Genomic DNA, 24,780 nt, shown 5'->3' with positions numbered 1-24,780 from the left:
GCACTTCTACACAGGGTCAATGATTCCAGTTGTAGTAGTTGCAGTAACTTTGGGGGAGGTATTTGAAAGTAAATATGCCAGGATATTTCCTGCTTTGAAATTTCATGATTTGAGATGGTGTTTTAATATAAGATCACAGATATTTGCAATGTTTGAAGCACTCATGTTTGTAAACTGTGCTGGGGTTGGATTGGGCAGAACCTTACATACAATAGAAGAACTCAGAGTCAAAAGGGGAACAAGCTAAAGCTGTGAGTGTTGAACCTCACTCCAACATGCTAAATCCTGCAACTAGGGCCCAGATTTCTGTGTGTTTACAAATTTCATGAGAAGTTCTTTCATGTACCAATGTTTCAAAGCCATTCAGCTATCTCTCCCTAGACCTGAATTTCCTCAAACTTTGGAAGCTTTCCTCATGGGCACAGAAGGAAAGACAACAGGATGACCTCTGCAAAATCAGCCCCTGTTCATTCTATGTCCTGAACATCTCAATTATTTAACAGCTCTAACAAGAGCAACGAAAGTAATCTGAATGTGCTCTAAGGATGTATTTTAATCTTATATCTATGAACTCACTGGAGCTAGCATAGAATTGTTAAAGGAAGAGGATAGTTAGTTAATTTGGTGTTGATTTAATGGATGAAAATATTAGAGATTAGTTACAAATGATGCCAAGGAAGCTGCATTCAACATAAGGAAACCTAGGCTTTGTTCCTGCTGTATGTTAACAGCGAAGCTTTGTTAAACAAAATAATTTTTTCATAAGATCAAAGTATTGACATGTCCTTCAACATACTGTCAAAAGGGTTGAGGTCAGACTACAGCTGTGGGAGTACGTCACAGATCCTACAGTGCTGGATCTTTGTGGCAACAGTACTCATGGCATGCGACTTCTACTTTGCTTGTTAAATGTACTCTACTCCCCACCTGCATTAGTCACTTGCCTTAATGTGGTGACAAAATACCTGATGATGGAAGACAGACTTGTTTTAGCTTAGGGTCTCAGGGGATTTCAGTCTGTCAGAGTAGAGAAGGCATGATGGTGGAAGCAGCTATTTGTGCAAGAAAGAATGTGAGATGTAAAACAATCCTGTTTCTAATTCAAATAAAAAAAATCTGCAAAAATATTATATACATATTTCTCACAAGATTTATAGAAAATGTTAGCATGCAATTTTATTTTCAGAAGACAAATGAGTAAGGATAAAATAAAGTTCTTCGGATAAACACAGCTTGGAGCAAGAAAAAGAGAAGTTCAGCCTGTGATACACAGAATATGACCTTGGGACTCTAGCAGTGGATTTGAGTTCTTGTTCTGCTTTTTATATGTAACATGATTTTTATATAATTTATTTTCTCCAAATCTCTAGCTCCATTTTGTAAAATAGAATAAATGGTGTCTATTTTCAGGAAAAAAAGAGAAAGAGGCAGCTGGTCACGTTGCAGCAGGAAAAGTTTCTGCTGCATCCCACTGCTTGCTTGATCTATCTCTATAGCCCATGACCTTTTTAAAGGAAATATGAAAACATTCATCAAGCACAAATGGCAGATTTGTGCTTAACAGTCATACATATTGGGGCTGGAGAGATGGCTCAGTGGTCCTGAGTTCAAGTTCTAGCAACCACAGGATGGCTTACAACCATCTATAATGAGGTCTGGTGCCCTCTTCTGGCCTGCAGGAATACATGCAGACAGAACGCTGTATACATAATAAATAAAATGTTACTTGGTAAACAAAACAAAAACAAAAACAAAACAAAACCAGTCATACATATTGATTCACAGGGCAATGTGATTTAAAATGTATTCTTTCTGATAATAGGGAGCATATTTTAAGTTAAATAGATGCAGCCATGTTGTGATTTCTAACATAATAATAGATGCTTACATTAGCTTGACATGAAATAAAAAAAAAACGTGTTGTCTAGAAAATGTTTCGTTTTGGTCACTATAAATGATCACTGTCTTAGGAGATTGAGATGTTGAATTAATTTTTCTTTCTGATAATAAAACAATTCTGTCTGTATTATAGGGTCTTAAATTTCACAAAGCACCTTTTAGTGGTGGACAAGAAGATGCATGCCCTTGAAAATGGACAGATGAGCATTCTTTTGTCACTTGTGGAGTTTCTGGAGGAATTTTTGTTATTTGATCCTTCTGGCTCACTCACTACTCCTGAATTTCATAATCTCTCTTCTCTCAGTGAGCTTTTATTGAATAGAAGCATTCCATGGATAAATCATTTAAAAAGTTTAGAGAGAGACCCACATGATGGTGATGCTCAGAACCTTCTGGAAATTCAGAAACTGGTTATTGAAAAAATTCAAAATATTAAAAATCATTGGATGAGAAGGGAATCCAAAATTTTGAGATTCATTGAATTAATACTTCTTGAAATTAATCCAGAGCTGCCAGGATTCTGGCTCAATGGCACTTCACAAGAAGGAAGAGCTAAATTTAAAATCTCATCCACATTTGGAAATTTTTCTGTTCCAGAATATGGAAAAATTCTTAGCAGAAGCTTTAATTTCTCCCAGTTTTTCCATTCTGATTGGTTCAAATCACGAGCTGTGAACACAGACTTTATACATTTAAGCAGGACTATGATACACGGTCTCTATGAATTTAGCTTTCTGACACAGGAACAAGTCTCAATAGCTCTGGACACCATCTATGCTCTTCAGAACGTGTCTGAGATTTTCTCAGCCCTTTCTGAACCCCAGAAACAAGAACTGGATGACATTTTGACTCATATAAATGTCTTCCAAGACAGAGATGCAGCTCTCCTTCTGAAGACCTATTCTTCACTGTATCAATATTTTCATAAATTCTTGAACATTCAGAACAGAGAGTCCCAGATAAATTATCTTACTCACATCTCTAGACACATTTTGGATCTCATAAAGCAGTTTAATATCCAAAACATCAGTAAAGCACTTTTGCTTTTATCGGAGACAACAGAGGCTCTTGGGACAATACCAGAAATATCTTACTGTCAGCAATTGCTTTCAATTTTAAATTTTTTAGAGCTTCAAGCCCAGTCTCTGATGTCTACTGAGGGCCTGGAACCAGGAGTGATTCATGCTAGCTTGACAGGCCTCAAGCAGCTGTTTGCAGCAGATGAAGGCTTTCGTGTTTCTTTACTTCAGTATGTCAATCAGTTCTTCAATGGTTCAGCAGGGACCCTACTGCCGAGTGAATGTATCATTCTGGAAAATGCAACCATTTCTTCTGTGAATTACTCAGGAAATGAGGGAGCTTCACTCCCTTTCCTGTGGACACAATTGTTTTCAAACCTCTCAGTAAATGGCAGTGTGATCAGTGAATTCATGGCCATTCACTGCACCCTTTCATGGATTCAGACATGGACTGAGATCTGGGGAAACATTTCTCAAATATTTAAACTTGACCTGAATATTTTCACTTCTCTTCATGTTGGTATCACTCAGCTTTTGGATGAACTGGAAAATGATGGGAACATTTCTAAAAACTGCCAAGGAATAGTTCCCACTTATCATACTGCTAGACTCATATTAAATTTATTTAAAAATATAACCCAGGAGAATGGCTTTCATGACTGGGATGGCCTCCAGGACCTCAGGGATCTTTGGGTCTCATTAGGTAATGAATTAGTTGCAGTGCAATCACTTAACCTGGACCAAGCAGAGAAATCTTTTGTCATCATGGAAACCTCTCTGCGCCAGCTGAAGACATTTTCAATAAAAACAAATGCAAGCGGGGCGTTTTTATATCCCCTCTTTGATGTTTTCATTGAGTTGAGCAAAGCCTCAGACTTTGTGGATAGAAATGTAGATCTGATCAATAACTTTCTTTCCAGTGATCTCTCAGAACATAAAGGCAAATTTGCAAGTGGCATCACTAAAATGAGAGAAACAATATTACTTCTTAGGAATGTGTCCCAGGACAGAAGTTTATTGTCATGTGCTGATGTTTTACAGAGTGTCACTGAGTTGACTTCCAAAGATAATCTATTACCTGTGAACACTTCTAAGAAGCCAGCACATATTCTGGCCATGTTAAGTTCCATATTTTCATTGAAGAACACGAGTACCAGCCTGGAAGGGTGTATGGCATGGGCAGATGTCATAAACTGTCTGTGTATGATGTTTAACTCAAGTTCCTCACCCAGCCATTTTCACGGTACTTTGAGAAGTTTTAAGGATATAGAAAACAAAATGAACTCTGCATTGAAAATTCTAACTTGGGCACTAAATAAGAAGATACCCATTTGCCCATTAAATGAGTCACATATAAATTGTGTGACTATTTACCTGAAAGACATAACTGAATTTCTAAATATTATAGTTACTACAGGCTTAGGAAAAGAGAAGGTCCATGAATTTGAGAGCTTATTAGCTCTCTTCAATAATTTTACAAAACAGGTAAATATGATCATCATCAATTTAACAAGAGACTTTGATTTTGCCTCCCAATCAGATTGGAAGCACATCAAGGACTTTTTTCTGAGACCCGGAGGAATGTCAGATGACATTACTGATTGGTTTCAGAATATTTGGCAGCACATCATAGCATTGGGGAACGAAATGCAGAAACTTTTTAAAGGTATTTTCCATAGTGTCCTAGGAAATAATTCCTCTTCTGACACTGAAGCAGTGTTTAGTGTATTCTCTACAAGTCCAAAGGAAAGAGATATAAGCCGTTTAGGCAATTCCATTTACCACTTAGCTAATTACTTTGCTGTCAACTTAACTCATGATCTTCAGAATTCATCCAAAATAGTCCCGAATGAAATACTGAAAGCTGTGGTTCTCGGTATTCAACTGACACGGGATGTGTTCAACTCCTTAATGACTGCAATCCATTTCAATATTCCACAAAGTTCAGATCATGCTCAAGTTTTAAAGAAAATGACATCTCTCATGCATTCTCTCAAGAAGGCAGACATAGAACTCTTAGTAGGACAGCTGGGTCAAATTGGTGAAAACTTAATGAGTTTCTTTAAGAATCTCAGCAGGTCAGGGGTCGACAATTTAGGGGTCCATGTGCTTGTTGGCTTAGTGAAAACGTTTGTAGACAGCTCACATTCATGGAACGTTAATCACCTGCTGCGCTTCTCCCGTCTGCTTCCCAAAGAAGTGGTGAACACTGTGCTGGATGTATATTATGCTCTTCCCCATATTGTGGGGCTCCTGCAGAGGGTCACAGAGAAAAACATTATAGAGAGCCTCAGGGACATCTATAACTTCACACTTCTTCATGGAATAACCATGTTCAATACCACCAAGGAAGACTTTGCTGATGTGATTAAAACTCTTTTGGATACAGTTGAGTTAGTATCTGACGAGCCAGCTGTTATTTCTGAGGCTTTAATGTGCCTTCCTAGGGTTTGGTGCTTGAACCACACAACTTCTAGGCTTGAGAAAAACCCTGAGGTAGAACATTGCAATGTCCAGGGGCACATGTCTTCTTCCTTTTACCACATGGTGACCAGTATACTGGATCTTCTTCATCTGCCACACCCAACTGATTCCCAGTGCATAAATGAAAACTCTGGAGTAGAAATAACCAGGAAAGTGGTCTGTGTGACGCATGAGTTTGCAGACTGGAGTTCCATTCTCTCGGAGCTGTTGGAAATTTTCCATGTTAAAAATGTACTCGTGAAATCTCTGCAGGGACTTTGGCATAAGGTGTTGCCCTTCATGTCACCTTCTGGGAATCAAGTCAATGGCAGTATCCCAGAACTCTGTCCTAGTAGTACCATAAAGCAAGGTGCTTTGCAAGTCATAGAAAAACTAAAATATGCAAATTTTACCAAATTTCTACTTCATGAAAACATTCTGAACAAGCTAGGTAACTTAGACAAGATCCTTAACATTACTGAAGACATAGAGATATCTGCCCAAAATAACGGTTTCTTAAACTTGGAAAGGATCTTCAAATTGATTTCTGCTGTTTGGACTTTAAGAAACAGTACTTACTATCTACTCTCAGAAATTACAAACTTTCTGAATGTAAATCATACAGATAGGCACCCAGACTCACTATCAAGTTTAATTAAAAATGATACATCAACTTACAACTTTGAAGAACTGTGGTTTGACTTTAAGCAAAACACCAAAGACCCTACCAATAACTCGAGTCTAGGACAATTACTTTCTGATATTAACAAGAAGATCCAAATCATAGCTCTTCAAAACACAACTGTTCAACTTCCTCAGCTTCTGGAAATCCTGGGTTTATCACCATTGAAGATGTCAGAAATAACTGAAGGCTTTTCATTTCTCCTAAAACATTGGCTCCATGAGTATGAAAATGAAGATTACTTTAGGTTGATTCAAAGACTACTAAATGCCATGGCCAGTGGGAATTCAACTGATGTAACTAGGTTGGCCAGGGATCTTACTACATATTTGGGCTATCTCAGAAACAGTAGTGAAGGCAATTTGGATGTTGGCATTCTCACTCATATGTTAAATCAAGAGCAGCTAACTGGCTTCTCAACTCTTCAGTTGCTTCTTGAAAGCATTGTGATGAATTTAGTTAGTTACTTTGTTGAGAATTCTCAGGAACCAGCTCTGAGTTTCAATGGATTTCAAATAATGGATTTCATGACTCTTGTCTTGAATCACACACAGTCCAAAAATGGTGGAGAAACTGCAGGAAGCACAGAGGGTTTCCTGAAGCAGCTTTTGGAGACATTCTTCTCTTTGCTAAATGGAATGCCTGAAAATAAAATATCACTTCTGCTAAAAGACTTGCATAGGGATTTCATTGCAGAGATGAGGTGAGTGCATTTTGGTTTCATATAGTCATCCTGGTAGTACATCCCAGCTGGCTCACTTTCTGGAGTAGAGAGATGACTATCATAGCTCTTGTACTGGAGTTTGCAATGGCCTTTAAAGTGATTATTGTCACAATGAGTGTTTTATGGCTGAAATAAGGTAACACAATTTCAATTTTCACTTAACCTGTAAACATTCAAATCCAACCTCTGTTCATCACGTATGTATTGTTTGTTCAATTAGATCATCAAGACAAGAAATTGTTTCCTACATAGAGTGAAAAATTTATTTTGAATGGCTTTACATGTACATATTAGATGGTCACTATTTCAATTATGGTATTACCTGTCTTATCATAAATACAGGATTGAGTATTTCTTTCCAATTAACCTAATATTTGCATATGGATCCATTAAAATAGTCATATTATCTCTATTCACAATCTTCTAAAATCTCAACATTACCAGTGGAAGTTCTAAAGAGAAATTCCCATTTACTCTATGTCATATGATTGGGGAGACACTCAGGGAGCAAGCAGTACAGCAAACATGCAGTGCAGGAAGTTGATTCCTGTGGCTTTGGAGATAAGCACATCCAACCTCAGAGGGGCAGGGTGCAGGAAGGGACAAACAGAGCAGCAGGAATGCCAGGTGTATCATGAGCTAACATTTGCAGTCCAAAGAGGCAGTTAACAAGGGGGGTCCACAGGGCAAAAGCTGACTGACTAGCTGCTACTGGGGTCTCTAGGTTAGAGGACCTCAGAGACTCTTATACAGCCTTCTCACCAACTGGCTGGCTTGTTTAAGACCGTTTGCCTTCTGAATATCCTGAAATTAACTTATTAGGTACTTTAAACATTTACTTGAATAAGAGCCCTTCTCTGCAGGATCTTAGTTTAGTTTTGGAATCTGTAGCTGGGGTGAGCCATGCTTGTGTTACAAAATGGCCACTATCTCCCATCCAGTGCTGTCAAGGGACTCTCCCCTGGAGTGTAGCTGGGGTGAGTCATGCTTGTGTTACAAAATGCCACTATCTCCCATCCAGTGCTGTCAAGGGAGTCTCCCCTGGAGTCTGCCCAGCTCAGAAAATTGTAGGAAAGGGCATGTTGGAGCTAGTGGTCAGCCTCGTCTAAGAGACATATCATAGGCATCACAGATTGACCAAGCAATCTGCTAGTACTTTTCATATTCAGAACAAATTATAAATACACTTTCCACTTTTTCAGATGATAACTGCTTATCAAGAATCATTTTCTAGGGAGACTGCTATTTCTCATCTTCCTGTTATCCCCCACTCCCTGCAACAAATCCTTTCTTTCTTCCAACAAGTCCCCTTCTTTTTATACCTTTAGTGTGTTTGTGACTTGCTGCATTTATCTGGGGTTGGTGACATGAGAATGGATGGCAATTACTGACAAATGAAAATGTTTCTGTAGCCTAAATACAGAAGAGTTCTGGTGTAGAAAATAGCACATACACAATGTCAACTATAAAATTTTTGGGGAATTTTGCCTTAATCTTCATTCTGATCAGAGTGTGAGGCTCCCTGTGGCTCTACAGCCTTGTCATGCCTGGTACTGTTCATGTGAACTGAGATCTGTGAACCTGGTGAGACTATGGCAGAATTTCATTGTTGTTTTAAACATCATTTTCTTAAAGTTGAGTACCTCAGAATGTATTCTTTGGTCCAATAAGATTTTTATTCTTTGAGAATGGCCTTCTTTTTCTTCTTTAAGTTCTCTTTAGGTTTTGTGGGTCCCAATTTGTCTTTGATAGTTTTTTTATATTCTTGATACTAGTTGTTTATCAGTTAAATCAGATATATATCTATCAATTAGATAATTGATAGATATATATCCTTCAATTATCTAATTGGTTCCTCCCCTTTCTTTGTGGTTTTTATTGTTGAAGAACATTATAAAATTTAATGTAGTCAATTTATCTGTATTTTGCTTATTTGTAAAGCTTAATAATCTTATTACAGAAGTAAAAAAGAGAACCACTGTATAGTCTTTCTAGATCTCGTTTCTTTTTTTTTTTTTGATTTTTTTTATTAGTTCTAGTTAGGGAACAAGCTAGCTTCACATGTAAGTCCCTTCTCTCTCTCCCTCTCCCCACTCCCATCCCATTCCTCCCCCACCCCCAGCCCACCCCCACCCCATCCACCCACCACTCCCCAGGCAGGGTAGGGGCCTCAATGGGGGCTCAGCAAAGTCCACCAAATCTTTCTGTGCTGGTCCTGGGCCCTTCCACATGTGTCCAGGGCCAGAGTGTAACCGTTCATCCCACCTGTGGGATGGGCTCTCAAAGTCCCTTCTTGTACCAGGGAAAAATACTAATCCACCATCAGAGGCTCCCTGGAGTGCAGAGGCCTCCTTATTGACATCCATGTTCAGGGGTCTGGATCAGTCTTGTACTGGCCTCCCTGACAGCATCTGGGGTCGATGTGCTCTCCCTTGTTCAGGCCAATTGTGCCTGTGGGTTTCTCCAATCTGGTACAGATCCCTTCACTCTTCATTCCTACCTCTCTTCAACTAAATTCCCGATTTCAGCTCAGTGTGTATCTGTGGATGTCTGTCTCTGCTTCCATCAGCTACTGGATGAGGGCTCTCGTTGTGATCAGTTGGCCTAGATCTCATTTCTAAGAGCAAAAAGTGAGGCTTTTGAGATTGTTGCATTCAAAGGATTGTCACAATACTGATTATGAAATTCCTTCACTGCCTTCGTTATTTGATAGCAAGGTGTCAGGCTTCGTCTGGAGTTATTTTAGAATCTCAACTCTTCACTCAATATCATCATTCTATGATACTATTGTAAAACAAATGAAATCATGATATCACCATGTTTTAATTTTTCCATTACTAATTTATGAAACATGAAATTAAAAATACATGTATTTTTCAGTTTTGTCCCCAGAGATAAAATTCTTGAAATTCTGAAACTGGATCCATTCCTTACCTGGGTGAATGAGGACCAATTGATGAACATTTTCTCAAGTTTTACGTCTGTGTATTATCTGATTAAGAACATATTTTCATTAGACAACAGAGAACTCTCTGGAGTCCTGAAAGGTTTAACTTACATCCATCCAAGGGAGCCCATGGTGAACACTGACGCTGAAGACCACTTGGATTTCTTTACCGTAGTGACTCAGTTTCTTTCCCAGGTCAATAATTCTGAGGACCTGTCCAAATTCAACCAAAATCTCAGGTCTGTTCTCCACCTTGTAAGAGAAAGTTCTGCAGAAATGGCTAATATCAGGGATATTCTCTTACACTCACCTACTCAGGCCTGCCACTCCTCCTCTTCTGTGCTCCAACACACTGCAATTGCTAAACTAACTGACTTGTTTTCTGTTGTAAATAGTTCATTCCCTCTAAGAAACAGAGATGCTCTAGAATCAGCTATGAGGTTATTTGGTGCCATTTCCCGAGTTGGTGCAGAAAGTCATGTCCTGGAGCCTGCCTTAGAAATATCTAGAACTCTGACTATGCTGGTGAATAACACTGCTGAACTTGGTGGTCTTGCCTCATCAGTGGATTCCATGGTCAGATTTCTCAGTTTAGCTAAAAAGGTTTCAAGAAAGATGGCTATGATGTTGGGAGCTCTCTCCATCTCTAGTACAAAGGACTCTGGGAAATTCTTTGACACTTTGTATTCCTTCATGCTACAAAGTTTTCAATATCATGTGAAACAAATAACTACTTTGAAAAAAGTAAAACCTTTCATATTTGAAAAGACAAAGGATTTGTTGGTGCCATTTCTTGACCTGGCCTTCTGGATGATTGGAGTCACACCTAATATATCACAGGACTCTGATGTTTTTAACATGTCATCTAGCATACTTTCATATGTCAACCAGTCCAAAGACTTTTCTGAGATTTTGGAAGAAATGACTGAAAATTTAACTTCTGCAAAAATTGGTTGGAGAGATTTGGAGCATCTTGTTGTGGTGATTAAAAACAGGACTCAAAATTTTTCTGCTGATGCTATTAACTTATGGGAAGAGATTCTAGACTGCTTAGTTCCTATAAGTAATATCACTACCCAAATGGACTTCTTGAAGTTTTATGAGCTTTCTCCTACCAATTGTCCTCAGGTCCTGAGTTACGAGGGAAGTCACAAAGCAATCCGATTTTTGGATGGAATGCTAATTGATAACAGCACAGAAAGAGAGACTTTCTCGAAAATGGTGATTGATCTCACCTTACAAGCTCTTTGGAATGGGTTAAAGGAAGATAACTGGGATATTTTTAATCTCCTGTTGACATTTGCCCAGCACCCAGATGACCTTTTAAAAACCATAGAATCAGTTGTAGAGGTCTCTAGTGGAATTAATAGTGACTATGGAGATGGTTTAAGCCAAGATTTATTTTCCAATTTGTCATTGCTTCAGAACACCACTCGCTATCAGCTTGCAAAGACAGTCTTGATTGGTCTCAGCAGAATGGTCCCCTCCAGGGAAGGGCGGCCTCCAAACAATGCTCAGTGGATACATTTCACACATACTTTGTTTCACCCACATAGCAACAGCTTTCCTAATTCAGCCACTGGTCAGAATGTTACATCAGGAAAGGATGGGAGGACCAAGGAAGAAATGATGGCACTTCCTCCTGGCTCCCAACCAACGTCATACTTCCAGAAATTCCTGAAGGCATTATTTGTATTGATTGGACACTGGCAGAGAGTCCCACAAGCTGATCAAAGGTATTATAATTCCTGTTTTGCTTAATTTATTCCTTATTGTAGAAATCTAGACAGACTCACATCAAACCAGAGTAAACAGTTTTTCTCTATTTCAGCTTCTGTCACACTCTAAAGCCAGCATTCATCCACACAGAATGGTCCAAGTCAACAATTTCTTCTCCAAGTTTGCCTCATTGTTTGGCATCCAAGTATGATTTGGATTTTTTTTTAAATTTCTGAAAGTAAAAGCCTTGTACCCTATCCACTTGTTTCGGGACTGGATATATGTATAGTGTTTGGGAGGCTAGATTCATCATTGATTGCATTTGCGCGTGTATCACAGCAGTAGTACTACTTTGTGCCTCACTAATATGTATAGTCATCATATGCCAAGAAAAATAACATAATGAATTGTAAAACAGTGATGAGTCAGGTGTGGCAGTGTACACCTGTAATCACAGCAGCCATGAGTACCACTATTGGCTATATAGTCATGAATGTGAACTATCCAGTTCAGTTACAAGATTGTGCTTGCAGCTGTAACTTACCATAGGATAAAAACTGGGAGCTAAGGACTCCTGCCCTCCTGAAACACAGCTCTGAATGATGTTTGCCTCTAAGCCCGCCTATTCCCAAATGTTAGGACAAAAGACTGGCATTGAATTTACAATCCTGAACCAGCCTCCAAAGTGCTAGGATTACAGGTATGTGCCATCAAGCCCTGCTGAAAACTTGTTCTTAAAAGCTCCAGTGTCACTAAATTTAGTTTTGGCATTGCCTGCTGTGGCCCTTGCCTGTTCATGTTTCTCTCAGCCCCATGTGGCGACTTAGAGATGTTGTGTAAACAGTTTTCATTTGCTACCAGACAGGCTGACCCACTTCCTGTTAGTTCTGCTGCCACAGAACTGTACTCTGAACACGATCATCTTTTTTTTTATGGCTAGGAAAGATGTCTTTGCTTGGTGGAACAGATGTCTCATTATTTCAAAATTTAAATGCTGGCTTCCAAAGCCTCCTGTTTCATCTACTCATTGTCTGTGATCCTTAAACTATAGTACATGAGTGTAGTGTTCTTGTTCTGCTTGGGATTTGCTTTCCAACTGGAGGTAATCCTGACCACCTCTGTTCTGTAATCTCAGCTTTCACCTGAGATTTTCAGTTCTCCACCATACATCTATATATCCTCTTTCTCCCTCCCTCCTTCTCTTCCTCCCTCTCTCCACTTCTCTTTTACATAGGCAGTTGCTACACAGCCCAGGAAGCCATGATCTAGAGAGTCAGTCTGCTGAGTGCTGAGATTGTGGGTGTGCACCTCAACATCCATATGATGTAATGTGTTTAAAATACTATTTTAATTTTGATTGAGTTATATTTATGGGGAACAAAGTAATACATGTGTTATATATAAATGATCAAGATCTAGCCTCTAAACATTGAAACATGTTTTTCTAGCTGTTTTGAGATTCACAAGGTGTTGATGTTAACTGTATCCATCTCACTATACCATAGAACACAACACTGTTGGCTCCTGACTGGGACTTGCTCTTCTCCATAATCATCACCCCAGCCTCTAGAAGCCACCGTCCTACTCTCAACTTCTATGAAATCAGCTTCTTTACATTCCACATGAATGGTGACATATGATATTTGTCATTTTGTCCCTGACTTATTTCACTTAACACTACCACCTCTATCTGCTACACTAAGAACAGGCTTTATCCTTTCTATGGTTGTCATATTATATCTGCTTCAATGCCCAACTCTTGCATCTCAATAGAATGGAGCAAGAAGAAAAAACAGACATCAAGGTTATAAGTAGAAAAGATCAAACTACAGTAGGAAGCAGGAAGCTTTCTGGAGGTCCAGCCTAGGGGCCTGCATCTTTTCTTTGTGCAAAATAAACAGAGTAGTGTGAAGAGACAGTTCTTACATGTGACTTAATCTTTTGCTGGGCAGCCATGCTTGGAGATTACACATTTATCCATTAACACCATGATCTGTTTTTCCTAAGTGTTTTGGAGATGTGTCAAGTTTTCCTGCAGCTGGAGAAGCCCTCGGAAGCTGTGGAGATGCTGCACAGAGTGGAGATGATGGCTTTGCATGTGCTCATCATCTTTGCAGGTGGGCTGCTTATGTAAGAAGCACTCATAATTGCCCTGTCCCAGTTATCACAGCTTGGCTGTTGGCGAGATGCATAGATTGACTCTGACTTTCTTTTAAAACAAAGCATAGGTTTCCTAGCTTAGCTATTAGGCCCAGAGTGGCCTGGCCCACCCTTTCCCACCTCAGTGTTCCCTGCTCTAGCCAAGCTAGATAGTCCCTCCCCCCAGCCAAACCTGCACTCTCTGGTCCTCAGCTTCCCAAATTCTGGGGTTACAGTTTTATAACAAGATGCTCAGCCCATGTGTGCTGTTGTGAATGTGCTTTCTCTGATTGTAAGGGCTGTGTCAATAGAACCTGAGATGCTGGTCAGGCATTCTTTTATCGAATGGGTGAATGCCTGAATAGAAGCCAGGAGCCCTCAGATACTCCTGTTGCCTTCTGTGAAATCCCTAAGTGTGCAACCTGCTTGTGTGGGATGTTGCTGTCCATGAGTCCGCCTAAACATTTAATCTGTGGGATAATACTTAGCTTAAGTGACACTGGAAGGGCCATCTGCACACTCTCGACTCTTATTTGGTGTAAGTGTTGGCTGTGGGGTTGGGGAGGATGTCCCAAAGAGGAGTCAAGCTTGCCAAAGAAAGAGAATAAGAATACACACAAAAGTCCACCATCAGAGAGGAAGGGTCACTAGCCTCAGGGTAGACTGATTGGCCTGTGTGGGTGGCCATTGCTGGGATCCAGGTATATCGGAAAGTATGTGTCTGCAAGTGGAAGGAAGGGGAAATGAGACTTGGGTAGGAACTAGCCTTCTAATGTGAATGTTGATACTGGCCAGTGGTGTTAGCTGAAGGAGGATACTGTGGGTGAGAATGAAGGGTAGGAGAGAGAAGACCATGGGGAAGAAACCCCAAGTAGAGGCATGCCAGCTGAAACCTGAAGTTTGAAGGGGTGTGTCTATGTGTTAGCTGATGTGTTGCTCAGTGTCTAGAAAAACTCTGACATAGGCACGGTAGACATTCAACTAATGTTTCCAAAAGGACTGAATGGATTGCTGAGTGAATGCTAACTGTGGGATGGACACACTGGGGTCAGGCTACTTAACTGATAAGTAAAGGTAATATAGTTCCATGTGCCCATGAGGCATTATTGGCCATAGTATCTGCAGGCACAGAACTAAACTTGGCTTTGTTCGGTGACACCATGGCAACTGGTCTACTGGGAGGAGAGAGAGCCTGAGATCAAATCGGCTGAATTCAGGGCTTCATGCTAGCTGATAGACACAGGGTAGGCTACAGGATTTCTTTGAGCCTCAAAGAGGGTGAACTGACATCTATTTAAAAAAGTAGTTGCGAAGACTAAATAAGAGAGTGTAAACACGTGATCTTCTTGGGGCCTTGTTGGGGACATGTATGTGATGTACAACTCTGCTTCTCCTTCCCTGGTTCTAGGGCAGGCTGAGGTTGTGGCTCCCTGCCTGCAGCTGGGAAAGGCTACTGAGAGCTGGCTTTCAGGAGAGATGGGCCAGATGAGCTCTGGTCTACTCACTGCCCTCCTTATTGTAATAGGAATGTTTCTTTGAACCTAGGATTGAACCTTTTGGATCAAAATATTAATAAATGAGAAACAGGGGGCCAGAGTGAACACACGATGCAACTGAAACCTGAAGACTGTTGCATAGGGGAGTTCTATATCTCTATAGACTAAATTTTTATTTCCTACTGGATTTGTCTGTAAACATGGACTGTATTGCCAAACACCAAGTATTACATGTGAAAACACACAGCATGCTGCTCAATAAAAATCTCACCATGCAGAAGCATGCTTTGGGACATTAAATCATATCTTTTTCTGATTCTTTTTCTGGCACATAAAATTCAGCCATATTTGAAAGCACAATTATTTTGACATTTCACAGTTGGGTAAAGTAATGAATTTTCAATGAATGGAAACCCTTATTGGTACTTAGATTTCCAAGTATCTTGCCATTCTGTATCACAGATGCTAAATTAATATAACACATGATATTAGAAAATTAATTTTTAGTATTTATATTTCACTCAGAAGTGTTGTTGTTGAAAGTGCTGTCTCACTTTCCTCATTAGAGCAAACCCTGTTCTGTGAGTAGGAGATTGGGTGGAGCCAGAAGTTCTCAGTGAGGAAATCAGAGGTGCAATGGACCTGGACAGGCAGCTAGATCTTCCATCACATAAGGAGCCCAGCTGCTGGAGTTGTTAATGTCATTGTTGACACCGAGTTAACTTCAACACCATTTTTCTGTTCCTTCTGGTGTTAAATATGACAGCAGTGATCATATCAGAGCCTGTTAAGTTCATGGAAGAAGAAAATTGTCACTGGCATCCACTTTAATGTTTTCATATCACAAATTAATGTGCTGAGGAACAGAGAGCATGAGTCATGCTTGGAAAGAAGAGTTCAAAGCTGGGTGGAGAAAGGACTGAGTGGGCAGTACTTGCTGTGTAAGTACGAGGAGGATCTAAGCTCAGATCTCCAGCACCTATGTGAAAGATGGTTGTGTTGGGGGGATGCTTGTAATCCTAGCTCTGGAGAGGGGGCAGCAACAGTTGGATCTTGAGAGCTTTCTAGGAATAACTCTTCTCAGTTAGCTCTACATTCAGTGAAAGCCATTGTCCCAGAGGAAAAAAAGATGGAGAGGGATTAAAAAGGACACCCTGAATCCATCTGTCCCTCCATGTGAATCGGCATACATAGGAACACACACACACACACACACACACACACACACACACACACACACACACACACACTACACACCCTTACACATGCATATGTACCTTTCCTGAGGAGATATGTGGAGATTATAGAGCTTGGGGAACAATGTGGAGATCTAGAGGTAGGTGGCAGACCTGAAAAGCCAAGGCAGATAGATATCCAATGTGTCTACAAGGTCAGAAGAGGTACAAGCTCAGGTAGAAGGGACTGGAGAGCGGCTTTGAAAAAACAAAGTGAAGTGAAGGAAGAGGGTACTCTGGAGGGAATGGGGTCCAGGTGCAAACTGAGTTATTGCTAGTGTCAAGACTGTTAGATGCTCTTGTGATGCCTCGAGGGTCTGCTGTCCAACGGGGGACAGAGAGAGGCCAGGTGACCAGAAGCCTAACACCCCTCCTCATAAGAACATTATTGTGATCTAACTTTGAAGAAATACAGGGCAAGACCACCCTTTCTTTCCCTTCCTCCATCTTTTTATTGTTGGGGAGACAATGTCTCCTTATGTGGTTTAGAATGGCGCAGTAAATTTGTGACCCTCCTGCCTCAGTATCCTAAATGCTGGGGTTGCAGTAGTATACCACCTTGCTGGGATAGAGTGGAGCCTGTTCAGTGTGGATTTCTTCTTTTGGTATACTGCCCAGACTAAGACTGATCCATTGGTATATCTATCTATCAATCTATCTATCTATCGTTATTATTTATTTTAAGGACCTTTGCTACTTGAAAAGTTAACAAGTTTAGTTACTCATAAAAAGTCTATGACCATCATGGCAGGTAGCATGGCAGCAGGCAGGAATGGCACTGGAGCAGTAACTGAGAGCTTACATGTTGGGACACAACAACAAAGCAGAGAAAGCTAACAAAGCAGGGAACACTATGGATTTTTGAGCCTTAAAGTCAACCTGCAGTGACTCACCTCCCCCAATGAGGCCACATCCCCTCACCCTTCCCAAACAGTTCCACTGTCTGGGGGCTAAGCATTCCAATATTTGAGTTTATGGGACAATTCTCATTTGAAGGACCACACTCAATTACCTTGATTTAGTTTTTTATAGTGTCTGGATGAGTGTACAGAAAGACAGTGTGCTCTTTTAAGAGGTGAAGCTACTACATATACATAAAACCAAAATGTTTTAAAAGGTACAGTTTCACCTTTATCTGCCTGTTCATCTTGATGATGATGATTTAAGAAATATTTAGGCATTTGGATCATTTTGAAATCTTTGAAGAACTATTTTCTGAGATTGGGCTGGTCAAGAGAGGACTGTTTATTAACTTCATCTGTTTCTTCTGGCAGAAAACCCTTCCCTGACTAAGGACCTTCTGTGTGCTATTCTGAGTTGCAAGGGAGGTGGGACGAGGCACCTGATCTTATCTACTATGCAAGGAGTCACTTTGGCACATCACCACTACCAGGTTTGTCTTCTTTAATGTTCAGAGCGTTTTGCATTCAACAGAGTTAGCCCAGGCAAGGCAGTGGTGTTTGTCAGGCAAGGTAGTATGGTTTCTCCATAGTTGCAACATGGTCCTGAGAAACCAAGGGACTCTGCTGTGTGGTCACAAAGGGAATGAGCCCTGCAGAACTGGTAGCATGCTGAGTTTGGCCAGGACTCAGCTATGAGGGTTGCTTGTTAAAGTCTTAGGGATTTTACAAATGGTGGTTAATCATTTGCACCTTAAGAACTCAAACTATAGACACATGTAATTAAGTAAATATGTTAAGAGCAAAAGCAACAAGTGCTTGTGACACACAACTTCCTAGTTTTTGATATATTTTACTGCCTCTGTCCTGAGATCATTTGCATTCATGTCATCCGTATGACAGTGGTACTCTGGGCTGTAGACTTGCTACTGAGCATGGCTTCATAGCTCTGTGTTCAGTAACATCATGCTTATAGGAAGTGGGGTTTTTACATCAGGGGAATTGGTAAGTTCTCAAAAACAAATTGTTTGTCCATCCATTCATCTGCCTATCTTTCTGTCTGTCTTCCTTCCTCACTCCCTCCCTCCTTTCCTTCCTTCCTTCCCCCTTCCTTTCTTCCCCTTTCCTTCCTTCCTTCCCTCCCTTCTTCCCTTACTCTTTCTCCACTTTCTTTTTTCTTATATATTTATCCATTCATCCATCTCATCTATCATGTCTGTCCATCCATCTATCCATCTGTTCATCCATTGCCATACCTACCCATCCACTTATCCATCCATCAGTTATTGTCTACCAGTTTTCTATCATCTATGTTTTAGAAAGATAACTTTTTATTTATTTTTTATTAGCACATATTAATTATTCAAACAATAATTAATTATTGTTTAATTATGACATTTTATTCATGTATATAATATACATTATTAGATTTACGCCTTATCTTGTCTTGCCTCCCTCCCACTCCTACTGCAAATTGTTAATTTATGTAGTGTATTTTGACCATATTCTTTTCCATCCCCTAATTCCTCCCAGATCCTTCCCACCTCTTTACCCAACCAACTCATGTTCATATTCTCCCTTACACCCCATCACCTCTCAAAATGAAAATCTAAACAAATAAATAGCCCAACAACACAAAAAATCCAAACAAAACAATGCAAAATAAAAGGCACAAAACCAAAAACCTGGAGTCCTTTTTGTGTTGGCCATCTACTCCTGGGCATAGGTCCTACCCTTGAGTCTGGTTGATATATTTTTTATACAGTGGCATTCCATGGGAGAAAACTGATTTTCCCTTTCTCAGCAAGTATCAATTGCAAATAGCTTATTGGTTAGGGGTGGGGCTTTATGTACACCTCTTCTCAGTGCTGGAATTTTGTCTGGTTTGATTTTGTGCAGGTCTTATATCACAGTCTCTAAGAGTTCAATATGTGTCTGGAAAATGCTTTTTCCTTGTAGTGTATGACATCTTTTTGAATCATTGGCTAACGGGGCCCCATACACCAACATCCCCTCCCCTGACAAAGCCATTATCTTGGCAAGATAGTTTTTAAATACCTACTGACCCATTGTGGGATTAAGTTACTTATAACAAACATTGACAGCTGATGAGACCATGCATGGTGGTTTTCTTTCTTATTAACTTGTACAAATACTCAGAAATCCCACCCAGGGCTTCCAACTAACACTGTTAGAGTGTGATTTTATATAGGGCCCACAAATATAAATTAAAAGCTAGAGTTCTTGAGAAGCTGGAAGAATGGTAGTGTTGTTCCAGAAATAGGTAAATATTTAGGTTTTATATACAGACTATTCTGAGTTCTTACTATTTTTGTGGTAAAGTGACCCTTTCCAGTCAGATGTTCCGGGGTGTGGGATCCTCTGGGGAATCAGAGTGGCTATAATGACAACGAGCATGCACTGCTAGACCAAACCCCAATGATGTGGCAAAGGCCACTCTTCTGAGGATGCATAAGAAGGTGGTGAGAACTGGGGATCAGGCCATCATCTAATTAGCTTCTAGAGAGAAATGTGTGTGAAAGAGAAGCCCAACGAGTCCACCAGATAACTGCCCTGTCAGCTCAAAGTTTTCTTTTTGTGTTTGTTTATTTAGACAGCTACTTTATTTTCCAGGATGTGCACATTTTTGTCTGGTAAAGATGAACACTCTATAATCTGAAAATTCCTAATGCAACATATTCCAAAATCTAAAACTTTGGGTACTAACAGCATACCACACATAAAAAAAATATGCACATGATATGCCACAGTCAAAATACAGGTGCCCTAACATACCGCATGGGTTGTCTTTAGACTATGTGCATAGTGTACAGTTAGAATGGGTTCCTAGCCTTAGCATACCTAATAATGTGTATTCAGACATCCCATTATCCAGAAAGACCTGGCATTGGAAGAACTTCTGGCCTTAAGTATTTTATTTAGATAAGGCAAATCCAGCTGCATTACATACAGAAAAAAACCATAAAAACCTCACTTATTTTGAATGCTGAGAGAAGTTTATGATAATAAAACAGGCAATGCAGTGCAGATTTTGGAACAACTGACCACAGGACATCATTCATGGCTCAAATAAGTGTGTATGTGATAGTACCTCTGGTTGGATGAAAAGCATAAACCCCTGATTTGATGATGAAAAAGCAATTGCTCATGTCGGGATGAAAAACATGTCTTATTTTCTTTTCTGTTGCTGTGATAAACAGCATGACCAAAAACAATGTAGGGAAAAACAGATTATTTGGCTTATAGGTTATAGCCCATCATCGGGGAAACCAAGGCAGGAACTTTTTTTTCTTTTCTTTTTATTAGATAGAAAATTATTTTACATGTCAATCCCAGGTCCCTCTCCTTCCCCTCCTCTCCTGCACCTCAAACTAACACCCTATCTATCCCATACCCTTTCTGCTCCCCAGGGGGGTGAGGCCTTCCATGGGGGTGGGTCTTCAAAGTCTGTCATTCTTTGGGATAGGGCCTAGGCCAACCCCCTTGTATCTAGGCTCAGGGAGTATCCCTCCATGTGGGATGGGCTCCCAAAGTCCATTCTTATGCTAGGGATAAGTACTGATCCACTATAAGAGGCCCTGAAGATTTCCAGGGTTTCCTCACTGACACCCACATTCAGGGGGTCTGGATCAGTCCCATGCTGGTTTCCCAGATATCAGTCCAAGGCAGGAACTTGAAAAAGAAATCATGTGGTGAAGTTGCTTTCTTCCCTGCTCTAGCTTGTGTTCAGCTAGCTTTTTTATGCAGCCTTGGCCTAGGATGGTACCACCCATAACGGGCTGGGCCATCTATGTCAATTGGCAGTGAAGAAAATGTTTTAGATACATGGCCACAGACCAGCCTGATGGAAACAATTCCTCAATTGTGGTTCCCTCATTGTAGGAATATCAAGTTGAGAGCTTTGACATTAGCTACCAAGAGGGTCTGTAGTCCAAGGGTATTTTGTGTGAGACTTTCAGAAATGTAAATCCTTTCCAGATGATGTCATGGGGTTTCTCTGTGATGGGCTCAGGTAGGCAAAGGTTGCTGCTACATTTAACTGCTTGGTGTCTAAGTATTCTATTGTGCAGTTCGGTTAGTACAAGAATGGGGCTCCATTCACCAATCCAGGTGAGGAGAGTTCTAAGTGTCAACTCCTTATTCTCTCTGACATTGTGATCCCAACAGCAGAAGGTAACTGTCTTGGGCTCAGTAGAACCTGAAATTAAGTTTTAAAAGACATCACTACTCACAGAGTGACACTTCTGGGTTGACCAGAATTAGGTAATGTGGCTGGAATGTCAGGTTGACTTGGGGGCTTCTGAACAGTGTCTACTCACTTGCTTAGTGTTTAGGTGAAGCAGATCTGCTTCACTCAGAGAAGGAGGGCTTATGTGCCATGTTTGACACGTGGTGGTTCCTTATCCTCTAAAGGGTGTAGATTAACAAAGTCAAGTGTCAGTCTTTATGTTAGATACTTCTGACCAGAAGCCTGGTCCATCTGTGCTGCTCAAGGATGTTGAAATTTTTCCTTGATCACTTCCTGCTACTGGAAAGGGCAGTCCACTTTATTTCTCTGCAATTCTTTTTATGTCCAAGTTATTATTTTGTTAAATGTAAGAGTAACACTAGCAGTAGGAGTGCTATATGTGTATCAACTCAGTGATGAGCTGGGAGTTCTAGGAGGGAGCATAAATGTGGACAGAAGCTCCAAGAGATGAGGTGAGTTCCACCTGTGTTCTCAGAAGTGGGTTGGCATGTAAGCTGATGCTCATTTTACCTCTTGCTCAACACAGCATGCTATGAAGAAAGACCTCTACGGAGGAAGGGGGCATCAGGTCTGTGAAGTGTTTAAGTGAGAGTCTTACTCTCAGGAACAGGAAAAAGCATGGCTTGTGAAAGGAACATGCTTGAAATGGACAGATACAGGCTCACTATCTCTGTCTTGCAGGAGCGTGCCTGCCATTGCTCTCATGGGGACACTCAGGAAATAGCTGGGTCTGTGGACCCATTTGCAGAAGAGAAGGGGATGGTGGAGGAGGCTATCTGTGAGAATGTGTTGCTAGTGGACATCTAAGTGAAGCTGAGTGTTCTTTCTTGCTCCAGCAGAAGAGTGTTCTGCGGTTGTTCCTGCCAGGGCTCTGTATGGTCCACAGTACTGGATTTTCAGTCTTCATTTCTCTGGTCTAAGTGCACATTTTTTCCTTTTGGTGATTGACTTATTTGAGTTATCATTTCTTCTAGGTTCATATATTTTTTATCAATTCACCTCTCAGTGGACCTTCAGGTCAATTCCATGTCTTGCTCATTGTCAATGATTCGGCAGTGAGCATGCGAATGTAGACATGTCTCACACCTGCTTTCCTTTCCATTAGATGTAGACTCAGGAATGCTGTTCAGGGATCATATAGTAACTGGCATATTATCATTTTTAATGCCAGGACTACTTTGCATACAAGGGGTCCCTTTTCTCCACATCGTCAACATAATCATTTCTTGTCTTATAAACAATAGACAGCTTAGAAGATTTGAGGAGACAACCTCTCTGCAGGTTTTATTGCATTTTCATGATTGACAGTGTGGATCTTTTATTTTGGCAGTTTCTACATGTTTCCAGGTCTGTGCCCACTTTTTAAATGTTGGCACTTCACCTTTTCCTATTGGATTGTCAGTGACCCAGAGGTGCTGGAAACTGGGCTCTGGGAACTTAAGTGCCAGGTAACAGGGTGTGGCTTACTTTCTGTCCTTCCTGGAGTAAGCAGTCTTGCCCTGTTTTACTACTGCACAAGCACAGAGGAAATAAGAACATTCCCTAATACTTCAGGAAATAACTGGAAGCCTGCATTTACTTGAGAACCAGCCTCAAGCATGTGTGTGTGTGGAATTAAACACTGTGATCTCTGTCACTGCTGCTTTTTTTTTAGGAAATTGGAAAGATATGGTCCTCACCGGACCAGCTGGACTGTGAACATCTTAGCAGGAGTCTATCCAGTGCGTTGGAAGGCTTCAAAAGAAGCTTGGAAAATGCTTCTAGCCAGGGCTGCACATGCCAACCCCTGGTGGGAACACTTCAACAGCACATGCACAGGTCTGTGTAAGAGGGGCGTGTACCTCCCCAGTATGCTCAGTCCTCCACAAGATGTGTGCTCAAGTGACTGATTTCAGATACCGTTGGTACCACATACTAGTCAAACACCAGGGCTTTCCATAAATACACTTTTAAATGTTAAAACACAAGAGTAACTTCTGCCATTAGGTGAACTTTATAATGAGCAAGAAACTGGGTCAGATGTTATGATCCAGGATGACAGTACAGTATTAAATATAAATACCGGAGCAGTCAAATGTTTTCAAATTACTTCATGTTTGATTAAAACTTTTCAGTGTGTTCTAGAAGTGTGAGCCCCATGGAGAGGGCGAGGGCATTTACATTCTGCAGATGATGTTGGCACAGAGAAGTGGCAATCTCCTGGTGGTTACACTAATTTCTCAGATTCACCATAGTCTATTTTATCTATTTCCCACATTTGTGAGAAGCCATTTATCATGCATCTTATTGCCATTGCCCTGATTCATTTGCTAGGCTGGCCTGAGTGAGGACACATTGGAACCCCGGTGTTAATGGAATTCATGCACAGATGGCATCAAAGGACAGAGCATGTCCATTTATCACAGGGAAACTGTGTGATCCAGCCTGGGTCCTGGAACCTAGGCAGGATTTTTCACTCCTGCTTTGCTTCTGCTGTTTTATCTTGTCTAAGTTTAATTTTCTGTCACTTCAGGTTGATCAACAGTCTCAAGGAGACATGGATGACAAAGATTCCTGTTATGATGTTTCTTAGCAATTTTACAGTCACAGAGGGTATGTCGTTTCCGAACTTGCTTGATTAAAAATCAAATTTAATGTTCCAGCCCAAAATTTTCTTCAAATAAAACATAAAAAAGAAAAGTTGGGTTATGCAGTTAAAGAAGAGGAGGGCTTGAATTTGAGAAGGGGTGGGGACAAAAGAGAGTTAGGAGGGAGGGAAGGGAGGAGAAATAATGTGATTATGTTTCATTTTAAAGAAAAAAGTAAAATTAAATTTATGTTTAATTCTAATATTCTAAAATAAAACACAAAAAGCAAGAGTTGTGCTATATATCATCTAAAACCAAAACCGACCAAACAAATTAGAACACGGCTAGTCATAGATATTAAGGCTTCTGGAAGAAATTCCCAAGATCTCAAGGTCTCAAAAAGCTGACAAAGGAAAAAAAAATGGAATCTTGTATTGTTTGGGTTTCTCACCAACCTTTTGTCCTTCCACAAACCACACAACTCCTAAAACTCACACAGGATCAGTATGGCAAGTGTGAAGAATTCTCACACATCCTTAGGTGATGATTTTCTTATTTAAGAAAGTGAGAGACTAGGTCCCTGTAGCCCAAGGTTCATTCAGAAAGAGCTCTTTCTAAGGCAAGTCTCAAAGCACGCTGGACTCAGAGTCGACCATTGACAAGATGATATCACATAACCAGAAGTCATCACAGATCCCCCTAGAAGAGTAAAACTTAATTA

General features: G+C 40.5%; 1 protein-coding gene across 1 annotated transcript in view; it reads left to right on the top strand.

The window, feature by feature from the left end:
- LOC100767606 (ATP-binding cassette sub-family A member 13) overlaps positions 1-24,780 on the top strand; it is a 406,786-nt gene that overhangs the window by 74,416 nt on the left and 307,590 nt on the right. Inside the window, exons 17-22 of the mRNA XM_035452975.1 lie at positions 2,033-6,766; positions 9,668-11,470; positions 13,461-13,570; positions 17,598-17,716; positions 23,147-23,310; positions 24,005-24,084. Coding sequence (XP_035308866.1) covers positions 2,033-6,766; positions 9,668-11,470; positions 13,461-13,570; positions 17,598-17,716; positions 23,147-23,310; positions 24,005-24,084 — 7,010 coding nt within the window. The remainder of the gene's footprint in view (positions 1-2,032; positions 6,767-9,667; positions 11,471-13,460; positions 13,571-17,597; positions 17,717-23,146; positions 23,311-24,004; positions 24,085-24,780) is intronic.

This window comes from Cricetulus griseus (assembly GCF_003668045.3).
Source record: "Cricetulus griseus strain 17A/GY chromosome 1 unlocalized genomic scaffold, alternate assembly CriGri-PICRH-1.0 chr1_1, whole genome shotgun sequence".
NCBI lineage: Eukaryota > Metazoa > Chordata > Mammalia > Rodentia > Cricetidae > Cricetulus > Cricetulus griseus.
This window is presented reverse-complemented; position numbering and strand designations above follow the sequence as displayed.